This window comes from Orycteropus afer, unplaced genomic scaffold (genome assembly GCF_000298275.1).
Source record: "Orycteropus afer afer isolate SDZICR_OR568_19922 unplaced genomic scaffold, OryAfe1.0 scaffold00024, whole genome shotgun sequence".
NCBI lineage: Eukaryota > Metazoa > Chordata > Mammalia > Tubulidentata > Orycteropodidae > Orycteropus > Orycteropus afer.
This window is the reverse complement of record NW_006921611.1, coordinates 14,663,075-14,675,341: the sequence shown is the minus strand read 5'-3', so window position 1 is coordinate 14,675,341 and position 12,267 is coordinate 14,663,075. Positions and strand designations below refer to the sequence as shown.

Below are 12,267 nucleotides of genomic sequence, written 5' to 3'. Positions count from 1 at the left end.
CAAATCTTAGAGAGTGTTTGAAAGATTCAATCATGCAACTCAAGTGGACAGGTTTAATACTTTCTAGTCATTAGTGACATTTGTTGGTGTAAAGGTTCAAAACAATTAATTTTAGGCACAGAAAACTGAGCTAGTAGGTGTGAATTTCACAAGGCAGTAGTACACATAATTTCCCTTATAATTGTGGTTCTAAATATTTCTTTTCCTAACCTTTCAAAAGTTTAAAGAGATTTCTATTATAGTTCTGTTTTAGCTCCTTGGAAAGAAAATGGTAGAGAGCTTCATAGAGCAATCATTTCAAATGGTGAAGATAACCTCATTGATTCCATGTAAAACACACCATAAATAATCTGGTGATCTCGTATGTTGATTACCATTTTAAAAATTAGGGGAAAACAGTTCTTTGGACAACTACTGTATGAATCCTTCCATCTAAGTATCTTCTATGTGTCCATTTTTTACAAGCTTATAAATTCAGTTATTGGGGTAGGTGCAGCCTCTTTGTGGCAACATCTGTTACTTTTTTCAAATACCTGCTTAGAGTCATTGCTTCCTTGCATCTTCACCAGGGAGCAACTGGAGTTAGAAATATGAAGCCAGATTTCAATCAAATCTAGTTTTGCTCTTGTTCAGTAACTTCAGTCCAGGCTACCTGGAGAAGCAGAACACTCAAATGTGAATGTGGGTATAGATCAAGAACCACATGGCTAAACTGCAAAACAACAAAATCCTAAGCCCAAGCAAAAAACTCCACCATTAGAGTAGAACTGCTTTAACTACTGCACTCCAACCTTAAATGCCTCCCTTCACTGACTGGATGGATTATTATAGCATTTCTCTTGTCTGAGGCATGACAGTATCTCGGAGTGAATTCAAAACCTTCTGATAAGTGTCCAGAATATCCTGAGCAGTGGGCCTTTCTGCAGGAGTCTTGCTCTTACATGCCTTATGAATATCAAACAAATGGAATCGTACCATATCACTCCCTTCTACATGCCCCAAAAGGAAACTGGAGACATCAGGAATCTTCCAGATGTCAATCTTTTCATCATATGAAGGCATTAGGTCATCATGAAAAGGCAGGTCCTCTCCATAGGGCCACAACTGCTCTGGAGCCACAAAATCCCCATGAAGCTCCCTGTGGCCGCACTTTACAAACATCCTGGAGCTGTGGTTTACCAGAGGCAAGGCATCCAAGTCATTGGCCACGATGCTGAAGTTACTTGTCAGCAAATACTGAGAGAGTGTTTTGCGCAGGTCATTGGAATCACACATAACCAGTGTGCCCAGGGGACTGTTGTGCAGGTAGTTAATGATTCCTACATAGTCCATGGCCAGCTGCAGCCGCGCCTGCCAGGTGTTCACATGCTGATATTTGGAAAGGTTCAGGGTTTCTTCCAGGTTGCTCAAGGAACCTAAGGGGTGGTACTCAGTTAGAACAGTGTTGTCATCCTCACAGTAACCAAGTAGCGTGACGACATATTTACTCTGCAGAGACTTCAGCATCTGCAGGCCATGGAGGAAATCATCTTTCATCTCCAGACTGGTGAGCCGTGAGAGAGCAACTTTGCGTTCCTTCCACTCAGACAGGAAGACCTGAAACAAAGCCATATGAGAACATCAAACTGGAAACTTCCACCTAAATGAATGAGCTGAGAAACAACTCTACAAATATCTTCTAACTGCCAGATGTGGTGCAGAGGATATGAAAATGAAGGAGACATAGATCCATCCCATAGAGTTGCTTTCATTCTAGGTACAAAGACTATGACCAAACATTTGACAATCAGTGTGGAAAGTGTTAAATCCATGTGTAAAGAGGCTCAGGGGAGGAGGAAGGAAGACTGACTGACTGTAGTTGGTGGGGAGGCTCCTGGAAGTTGGCCTTTAAAAGATAATCAGGAATTGCAGGGTGGATGTAGAGCAGCAAAAAGACCGCCAGTTTCAAACTGCTGTGGCACAAAGGGTGGGGAGAAGAAAGAGGGTGGAAGAAGACTGGAAAAGTGGATGAGTCCAAGTCCCAAAAGCCTACATAAATGAGTTGAGCCCAGACCATGACACATAACATATTACTCACTGATTTTAAAAAGTAGCATTGTAAGCTATAAATTGAAATATTTCTAAGCAAGGAAAAGGTTTTTACACGACCTTGTTGTCTTTTCTATTACTTCAGCTATAAAAGCAGGAGCTGACACACTATACATTCACTAGACCCATCCATCCTAGTACACAGCTAACAGAAGCTAGGAAAAGCTTGCAGGCAGCAGCATAATTAAAGAAAGACCCTCTGATGTTTTGCTTAAATCCCAAGAGGGAAGACAGATGATGAAAGAAAGAAGAAAAGTAGGCTTGAAAGTCATCCTTGCCCAGGCTTGTTCTTCCCCTAGTGAGCTGTGCTGTGTCTCCCTGGGCTTCTGCTGCTTCTTTGCTAAAGTAAAGGCTTTGGAAAGCAATTTTTTACATTACTTATCAAGAGCCTTTAACATCTATATCTAAAACCTATTGAAGGCAATAATGTGAGATGCATCAAAAGAGCTACAAATGAAAATAAAGCACTATTTATGAAAGCATAAACTGGGACCTACCCATCCATCAAAAAATGAGAAGTAGTTAAGTAAGTTATGGTAGGATTCACTCAATGGAATATTATGTGGTTATCAAAATGGACATATTTATAGAGTTTGTAACAGATTAAAGTAATACCACAAATTAAAAAGGATACAAAAGTGTTTACACAATACTGACTGCTCCAACTGTATAAAACAAGATAAAACTAAATTTGCATAGAAATGGAACAATGCTTCAGTTGTATTCTGGGTGATATTTTTTTTTTCCTTCATCCTTTTGGTATGTTTCCAAATTTTCTATAATATATATTACTTTCACACTTAAAAACATTTTTAAAAAGAACTCAGAAATATTTTACAAAATGGAGGTGAGTTAGAAGACTTTGAAGATTTCTTCTGGGTCTAAGAAGGGAGGTTTGTTATGATAAAACCCAAATAACTACAGTTGAGCCTTAACTTCCAAGACAGAAACCTGTTAAGCTCTTCTCTGAGAAATTTCATTATAGATCATAATTTTTATTAAAAGTCCTTAATATTTGGCTATTATATCCACTAGAAGTTTCAGGAACAGTTTTTTCTTATTTTTCATGTTGAACACATTCTCTCCATAGATTGGCATCACCACTGAATTTGATATTTGACTGTAATCCAAAGTCTTCTTTTGGTTAAGATGTATCAGTTCCTTAGACCCGCCTCCTTATGGTCACCAGCAGCAGTAGCAGACTGCTTTAGGGAAGCTGTGCCTGCAGAGTCAGCTGTAAATAATGGGAGAGGCTCAACCACTGGACACATGACTTCCCCCTGTACCCTTGCCTATGTCAGATTCATCTTTGTGCCTCAGATCAACGAAAGATTACTAAGTATTATTTGTCTTTGGAATCACTCACAAATATTTGAAATCTCCAACATTAAATCTTCACACAAAGATTGTCTTAGTCATTTCCCAGCAATCTCTGAGTGGCTTCTTAACACTTCCCAGAACTCTCTTATTTGGAGAGAACAGTTAATAGACTTTTCTTCTTTCTTAATTTAAAATTAATCCATGAATACTTTCCTTAGCAAAAATTCAAATACAGAATGATATAGAGTACATCCCCAGCCCTACATTGCCTCCCAACCTGAAGGAAACTTTCGTTAATTATTGGTTGGTATCGTCCCAGAACATTTTCTATGCTTTTCATGCATTAATGTACACTTATAAAATAGCATTTTGGTTTGCTTTTACATAAATGGGATAACATACATATCATATTGCAATTTGCTTTCTTCATTTTATTTATGCGTCAGAAATCTTTCCTGTAGATAGACAGATAGATATAGAGATTGATCAATCTAGGTCATTCTTTTTAAAAGCTGCATAATATTTCATAGTATGGGTATACTGCCGATTCTGCTACACATTCATTAAGACTTTACAGAAGATAGATTTTTAATCTTTAAAAGTATAATAAAAATTTATAAAATTTGTGATGGATACTGTTGCAGCAGATTAGACTCTTTTTCTCAGATTACTATGTAGTTCTCTCATTTTGTATAGCCCTTTAATAAGATCTTACGTGATCTATTTTTAAAGACTTGATGTATTATTTCCCTTTTCTCTTATTAAAAACAATACTACAATGAAAAGGCTTATACTGACACCTCTGAGCATATGGCAAGTATCCTATAAGCTAAGTAAATAGATGGTTTACTGAATGAAGCATATGTACTGCCACCATTGCCCTCCAAAGGCCTGTGGTTTTAGAGACATTTTCACCAGTAGTGTGGGAGAGAACCTTATTCTCTTATCCTTAGTCACGCTGATATTATCAATCTTTGCAATTTGTGAAAATATGGTGGATGAAAAGCATCTGACTGTTGTTCCAATTTGTGTTTTTCTGATTATTAATAACGCTGACCACTTACATCTTTATTGGAACTTTCCTATTTCTTCTGTGGAAAGCCTGTTCATTGCCCTTTTTAGGGTTGTCTGCCTTGTGCTAATTGATTTCTAGAAACTCTATATATTATCTATGTAATCATTTATAATAAATGTTTAAAAGGCAAAATCTAGAAAACAATTAACTCTAAATATACCACAGGCTGCCAGAAGAACAAAAAAGTCTATCTAGGAGGAAGTCCAGCCAGAGGGCACCTTAGAAGGTAAGATGCTAAGACTCTCTCACTGACTTTGGACATGTTACCAGGAGGGACCAGTCCCTAGAGAAGAACATGATGCTTGGTAAAGCAGACCAAAAACCAAAACTAAACCCACTGCCATCTAGTTGATTCCAATTCACAGCAACCCTTTAGGGTAGAGTAGAATTGCCCCGTAGGGTTTCCAAGGCTATAAATCTTTACAGAAACAGACTCCCATGGAGCAGGTGGTAGGTTTTAACCACAGACCTTGTGGTTGCCTCATCTTTCTTCTGTGGAGTGACTTGTGGGTTTTGACCTTGTGGTTAGCAGCCAAATGCTTTAACCATTATGCCACCAGAGCTCCTTGGTAAAGTAGAAGATTACTGAAAAAGAGGAAGACCTTCAATGAGATGGACTAACAGTGGCTGCAATGATGGGATCAAACACAGCAATGACTATGAGGATGGCACAGGACCAAGCAGTATTTCATTCTCTTGTACATGGGGTCTGTTAAAACTGACTCAACAGCATCTAATAGCAACAATTAAAAAAAAAGACATAAACTCCTTTCGCCATGGACTTCACATTCTAACACAGCAGGCAGACAATAAATCAAATGAGACATTATAAATGTGCTTTGGATAAAAACAAATCAGTGAAGGGTTTGTAAGTTTCAGTAGGGTCAGGGAAGGTCTCACTGGGGTGATGTTTGAGCAAGAACCTGAAGGTAAGAGAATGAGCCACATGAAAATCTGGGGACAACATCTCAGGCAGAAAGAACAGTAAGGGCAAAGGCCCTGGTGGCAGCATGCCCACAAGCCCCCAGTATCACAAGGCCAGGGTGGCTGGAGTGGAATGAGCAACAGGAAACTGGAGGAGAGAAGCTGGCAGGGCAGTGCAGCGCTTACAGGGCCTTATAGTTGCTGAAAGGACTCTGGCTTTATTCAGTGACACAAGAGTCACAGGAAGATTGTGAGCAGAGGAGTGATACTGTCTGACTTAGAATTTAACAACAGCATCCTGGCTGCTATGCTGAGAATAGGGTGATGGAGCCAAGGGGCAGGGACAGGAAGAGTGTGAAAGCAGAGAGACCATTTGGAGGCTTCCATTGATGTAATTTAGGTACAAGGCGATGGTGGGTTGGATAGGGGAGATACTACTGGTGGAAGTGTGAGAAATGGTCAAAGTGTGGATCAAGACAGTATAATTTACTGATGAACTGAATGTCGATGTGCAAGAAAGAGAAAAGTTAAGGATGTCTGGTGGGTTGGTGGCCTAAGTGACTGGTCTGATGGAGCTGCCATTCACTGAGAGGGGGAAGAAAGTAGAAAGGCTTTGTAGGGGAAGATCTGGACGTGCTAAGTCTAAAAAGTCTTGCAGATATCCAAGTGGAGATATGAAGTAGGCAGATGGAAAGAAAGCTCTGGAGTTCAGGGGAAAGATTTTGGCTATAGATGAAGTCATGTGACCCAACAAAGTCACCCAGGGACAGGCACAGTTAGAGAAAAAAAGATCATGGTTACAAGAGATGAGGAGGCATACCCAGCAAAGGAAAATGAAGAGTGGACACTGTTTTATTATTTCATGTTTTAAATATACAATTTGTATAGCATCTGCCCTTCAGAGAGCTGTAAGCATTAAAATAGCTTTACATAAGATCCTTCAGGAGCTCTGGTGGCACAGTGGTTAAGCACTCTGCTGCTAACCAAAAGGTGGGTCCTTCAAACTCACCAGCAGCGCCATGGGAGAAAGATGTGGCAGTCTGCTTCTGTACAATTACAGCCTTGGGAACTCTGTGGGACAGTTCTACTCTGTCCTATAGGGTCTATATGAGACAGAATCAACTCAACAGCAACAGGTTTGGTTTGGTGTTTAAGATCCCTCTAAAGGTTACATAAAATTAGAGGGCTACAAAGTAACTTAAGAGAAAGACTCAAATTCCTTCTCCTGGCAGGATCCAACCTAAATTTCATAGCTTTCCAAAGTATTTTGCTTTAATTTAAAAGAAAACAAAACACTCAACTGTAAACAAAATGTGGTATATACACACAATGGAATACTACACAGCCAGAGAGATAAATGAAGTCCTGATCCATGCTACAACATGGGTAAATCTTGAAAACATCAAAACATCATGCTGAGGGAAGTAAGTCAGTCACAAAAGGACAAATACTGTATGACCTCACTTATACGAAATAAGGAAATAACCAGAAACTAAAGATTATTGGTGGTTACCAGGGATGAGAGAGAGGAGGAAAAGGGGCATTTTTGCATAGAGGGCACTAAGGTGGTAAAATGACTTGGAAAAGGATAGTGGGAATAGTTACTTGACTTAAAGAATGTGATCAATGTCACTGAATTATACATGTAGAAATTGTAGGGATGGCATGTTTTGTTGGGTATTTTTTCACAATATATTTTTAAAAGTTAAAAATAAAAAACCATTCAATCGTGAACACTCCAGTTCTCAACAGTGATTTGCAAACATCCTGTGCTAGGAACACAGAATGAGACTGTGTTGGAAGCACTCAGTGCCACCTGGGGCCATACCGCCATCTGCTAAATCATGCTATAGTTGTCCACAGTGGTGTGGATGGACCTTCTACCTTTTGGAAGAACAGATGCTACTATAATCTTCTTGCTCCCTTGTACCATTACCCCAGATCTATGTTTCAGAAAAAGGGTAGCCCCAATACATGGGTATGACTGTCAAATTGGCTGGGAGACTATGTGTCTGGCTCCTTTGATGTAATCTTGGGTTTAAAAATCCAAGATGGATGAGTCCCCATCTGTTAACCCTAGGGAAGAAGATTTGGGATGGGGAGAGCAAGAAGTAGGGCAAATTACTTTTACTTTGTACTTAACTTCTACCAAATGTTTGAATGGTACATACTGCTTTCATAATTAAAAGGAAGAAAGGAAGCAAGCAATGGGTCAATCTGCCTTTCACAAACCAGGCTGTGCAGTTTTAGAGGCAATGTTGCATGTTGCTCCAACGGAGGCACAATAGCCCTGGCAATCCCAAACACCAAACAAAATATATGGCTGGGGAGAAAGGGGAGCTGAACCATGTTATATGCTAAGGACATCATGTTAGACCAATATCTTATCTTATGTAAGGATTCAACTAAGGAGCCTTTGTCCTATGTCTCCTAAAATATGTTCTATGGCACTGGGCTAGAGGCTGAGGACATACTTTCTGTCTTTGTTGAACTTCCATTTATAAGAGAGACAAACAAGATGACTATAGAAAGGGCACAATTTGTGGAGGGAGATAGCTCAGAAGGCAGGAATGCATAGGAAAGAAGGACACAGGTAAAAGGGAACCACAGGGAGAAAGTGGGAAGACAGCTGTTACATAGTGGGGATTGCAATTAATGCCACAAAACAAAATCTGTACGAACTGTTGAATGGATAACAAAATTGCTCTGTAAACTTTCACCCAATTACAATTATAGAAAGAGGTATCATGTAGGGTGAGGTTTAGATTAGGGGTCAGGGTAACCTCTTGACAAAGTGATACCTGAGCTGAGCCCTGAATGATGAGGACTCGTCAAGAGTGAGGTGGTGAGAAGAGGACAATACTTGACCTGGTGGGTTTATGGATCTGGTGGTGGGAGGATGAAATAAATTTCATTCTGGTGGCTTCTGTTTTCTTAGTAACTTAAGAAAAAAGGTCACTAGCTGAGACTGGGGCAGAGGATACTGTGCAAAATTTTCCAGGCACAGCTGACTGTGATAGTTAAGATTGTGTGTCAGCTTGGCTGGGCCTGGTTTTGAGTGGCTGGGCAGCTGGATGCAGTCATTCCCCATGATGAGACTGGTAATCAACTCCATGGAGGAATCTACTGGAGCAGCTGAGTAGCTGCCTTAGGAATGTGGTCTACTTCCAGTACATAAGAAAACAGATTTGTGAAAGGTCTCTGAGCTTTTTGGCATGCTTGAACCCTGTGTGTAGTTGAGTCTTCATCGCAGTGGCCTGGCATGGTGTCTGTCCATCTTGGGACTATTAATGGACTTGAATTAGTGCCCTGCCATACTGCTTGATAATCTTGGGACTGTGCCATTTTACTTGTCAACCTTGGGTTTGTCAGCCTTAGCAGTGAGCAGCTGCCTGAGCTAAGAGAAGCCTCCAGCTTCAGTGGGTTGGGAGCAGGAGGTAAGAGCTGAAGGCCAAAGCTGAGGGGCTTTTACCCAGTCCCTAGAGCTGGTACTTTGGACTTGGACTTCTAGCCTCCTAAATTGTAAGAGCATAAATCCCTGTTTGTTAAAGCCACCCAATTGTGGTATTTTCTGTTAGAGTGGCACTAGAGAACCAAAACACTGACTCACAGAATGGGAAAGATCACTAAGGAAATAAAGTAAGACTGCTGGGCTGACTGCACATCTCATGTTTGTGGTCATGAATTGTGTGGTGGTTGGTGGTGGGGTTTTCCTATTGCTACCTTTAGTTGTTTTCTTATCATCCTAAGTTTTTTTTTTTTTTTTAATGTTGCTATATGGGGTTCCTAACTATACTTAACGGCTGCAGAACATCCCATCAAGTGATTGGACCATAATTTAATCATTCTTCTATTATTACTGTTCCTACTTTTGTTACTATAAATCACAAAGCAAAATATTCTTTTATGTATTTAGCTTGTTTCCTTCCTTTGGACTATTTTATTAGGATAAATTACCAGGTGTGAGATTATTGGGCTAAAGGGAAGAGGCACCTTTATGGCTTTTAACACATAAGACAACTTGCTTTCCTGAAGGGCCACCCCATTTGCAAGCCGACAGTGATGCACAATAAAGTGTTAACTCACTCTCTTCACAGCTCCTTCCCCAACACGTTTTAACTGCCTCACTTCTGTTCTCAGCTCTTCACAGGACAGCCATGGTGAACAATTTTTCATCTGTCCCATTCTGAAGTAACCAAAGGGGCAGTGGCTGGGGTCCACAGTGGAATGTTGAGGGGAAATAAAGAATTGATCCAGGCAGAGGTACAGGAGTGTATTCATGAGAGCCATGGCGAGCAGCAGCACCACCACCGGTGGGACTTCTCTGTGGGTGAGACCCTTTTTACTCTCCTGGGATTTCTTTTCCATATTGGTATCTCCTCCAATTTCCTAAAATAGAAAATGAAACAAGAAGCAATAATATATTTAAACAAACAAAAACAGTTGCTGTCAATTCCAACTCATGGTGACCCCATGTGTGTCAGAGGAGAAGTGTGCTCCATAGTGTTTCAATGGCTGAGTTTTGGAAGTAGATATCCAGGCCTTTCTCCCTCATCCAAGTCAGTCTGGAAGCAACACTGAAACCTATTCAGCATCACAGCAACACATAAGCCTCTGCTGGTAGATGGGTGATGGTTATGCATGAGGTGCACTGGCCAAGAATAGAACCAGATCTTCTGCATGGAAGGTGAGAGGTCTACCACTGAACTCAAAAGCTACTCTAGGTTTTCAACAAGCAAAGGCTATTCATCACTGGTGTGAAAGACGATTTGAAGTGGGAGAGACTGAGGCTGGGAGATTGGTTAGGAGGCCCTGGCAATAACCCATGATAAGAGTTGATGAATATGTGAGCTAGAATAATGGTGGTTGAGATTGGAGAGATGATCCAGAGTGATGCTTGGAATATGCAACCACTGAAAAGGCATGGGCACTCCCCAGTCTGAAAACACTCTGGCTCTACTGTTGGAACTGGGCCTAGAGGTTCTTCCAGAGCCATGCATTACCAATTCAGCTGTTGGGATGGTAGAGGGATCAGGACAGTGGAAGGCCTGGGGGCAGGAGCCTAGACAGCAAGAGCCTCTCACTCAAGGTGCTTGGGCAGAGGCTAATTATGAACCAGAATGAAGTGTGTTAATACTGTGATGATGGATTTGGCGACAGCAGTGGGACATGTGGTCTAGTAATGTCTTGTTGGGTGCCATTGAATCAATTTTGACTCAGTCACCCCATGTGACAGAGTAGAACTGCCCACTGGGTTTTCTACACTATAATCTTTAGGAGAACAGACTGCCAGCTCTTTCTTCCATGGAGCCACTGGGTGGTTTCAAACTGCCAACCTTTTGGTTAGCAGCTGAGCACTTAATCCTTGTGCCTCCAGGCCTTAGTAATGTCTAGTAATGATAGAGCTGGCCCTGTGCTCCTATGTATGTCAGAGAGACCTGAGATGTGAAGGGCTGGCTCACCTTCCAGAAGTGTCTTTCTTCTCTCATCTCAGGTCTCCATCCAGACTAACCAGTCAATGTTGGAAAGCACTCTGCCCCACAAAGTACCAAAAGAGTTTTGTTAAACAAAAATAGCAACTGTGCTGCCAGACAAACTCTAATATCCAAATGGCCTTCTTGCTGGGGCCCTCCTAGTGCCTAGGTGTCTCTTGTACTCTTGAAGCCGCAGGGACATCCTTCTATAACCTGGCCTCCATCACTGAAGCCCTGACAGCTCATCTGGTCTCAAAGCCCCATTTCTCACTAATCTCTTTTTGTGTCCCACTATGCTCCCTCTACCTGGAGTGCTGTCTTCTGGTCACTCATTCATTCAATGCATATTAAGCAGCTACTCTGTGGCCAGCCCTACACTGAGAATACATTAATGAATAAAACAGATGGAGTTCTTATCCTCTGGGAGCTTAGTGGGAAAAACAAAATAAACAAACAGAAAGTTTATCATTATATAATCGTAATGAGAGTTCAAAGACAGAGAGTAACAGGATAGGAAACTAACTGTATGAAGCAGTCACAGAAAACTTCTCTGAAAATATGGCATTGACACTGACACTGCAGTATGAGAAGGAGTCAGCCAGGAGAAAAAACAAGCAAAGACAACTATTTGATATCTTCTCCCACCTTCTCCCTGTTGTTCACCAAGCTAGAATAACAGCAATAAAGACAGCCTCAAGGTTAACAGGAAACTGTTTCTCCTAAGGACACACTGCAACTATAAAGGTCCTAACAACCCCCTTCTTTGTATGATGGCTGCTTTCTTTGTTCTCTAAATCACAGACTCTCAGAAATTTTGCTGCTTGAAATCCTATCAGTAAGAATAAAATAACCTACTCTTGTTTAGAGGATATAAGTCACAGAGAAACAGCCTTGATTTCCAAGCCACGTGCAGTGCTTTAGATAAAGAGTTTCTGGAAATAATATTTCATATCTATTTTAACAGTGCCTAAGGCACTTGATTGCTAACCAGAAGGCTGGCGGTTCAAATCCACCAGCCACTCCTTGGAAGGAAGGTTGGGCAATCTACTTCTGTAGTGATAATGCCTCGGAAACCCAAGGAGAAGTCTCTATGAGTCAGGTCCGACTCCATGACACACAACAACAACAACAACAACAGCAGCAACAGCAGCAACAGCAACAACAACAATGACATTTTAACTCTACAGCTTCCAAGGAAATAGGATCCAGGGTCTGGGTGTGTGTGTGTGAACTTTGTAGTTCAGGCTAGCTATTGGTTCCTCTACATGCAGCCCTGCTTTTGACCCTATCAAAATAGCTTCATTTAAATTTTGCCAAAGCCCCACCCTTCTCCAAAATTCTATGTAACTCTGTCTTTTCTTTTGATTGTGGTATCTCAGAGTTCCA

The 12,267-nt window shown here is 41.0% G+C and overlaps 1 protein-coding gene across 1 annotated transcript; it reads right to left on the bottom strand.

The window, feature by feature from the left end:
• Nucleotides 1–825: 825 nt before the first annotated feature.
• POMK (protein O-mannose kinase) lies at nt 826–9,775 on the bottom strand. The gene is made up of 2 exons (XM_007935040.1): nt 9,494–9,775; nt 826–1,596 (listed from the first exon to the last, which is right to left on the bottom strand). The coding sequence occupies exons 1-2, from the start codon at nt 9,773–9,775 to the stop codon at nt 826–828; spliced, it is 1,053 nt and encodes a 350-aa protein (XP_007933231.1).
• Nucleotides 9,776–12,267: the final 2,492 nt, after the last annotated feature.

Coding starts and splice junctions, on each gene's coding strand:
- POMK (XM_007935040.1), bottom strand. CDS start 9,775: ATGGAAAAGAAATCCCAGGAGAGTAAAAAGGGTCTCACCCACAGAGAA. Junction 1,597..9,493: donor GGGAAGGAGCTGTGAAGAGA/GTGAGTTAACAC, acceptor GCTTTGTTTCAG/GTCTTCCTGTCTGAGTGGAA.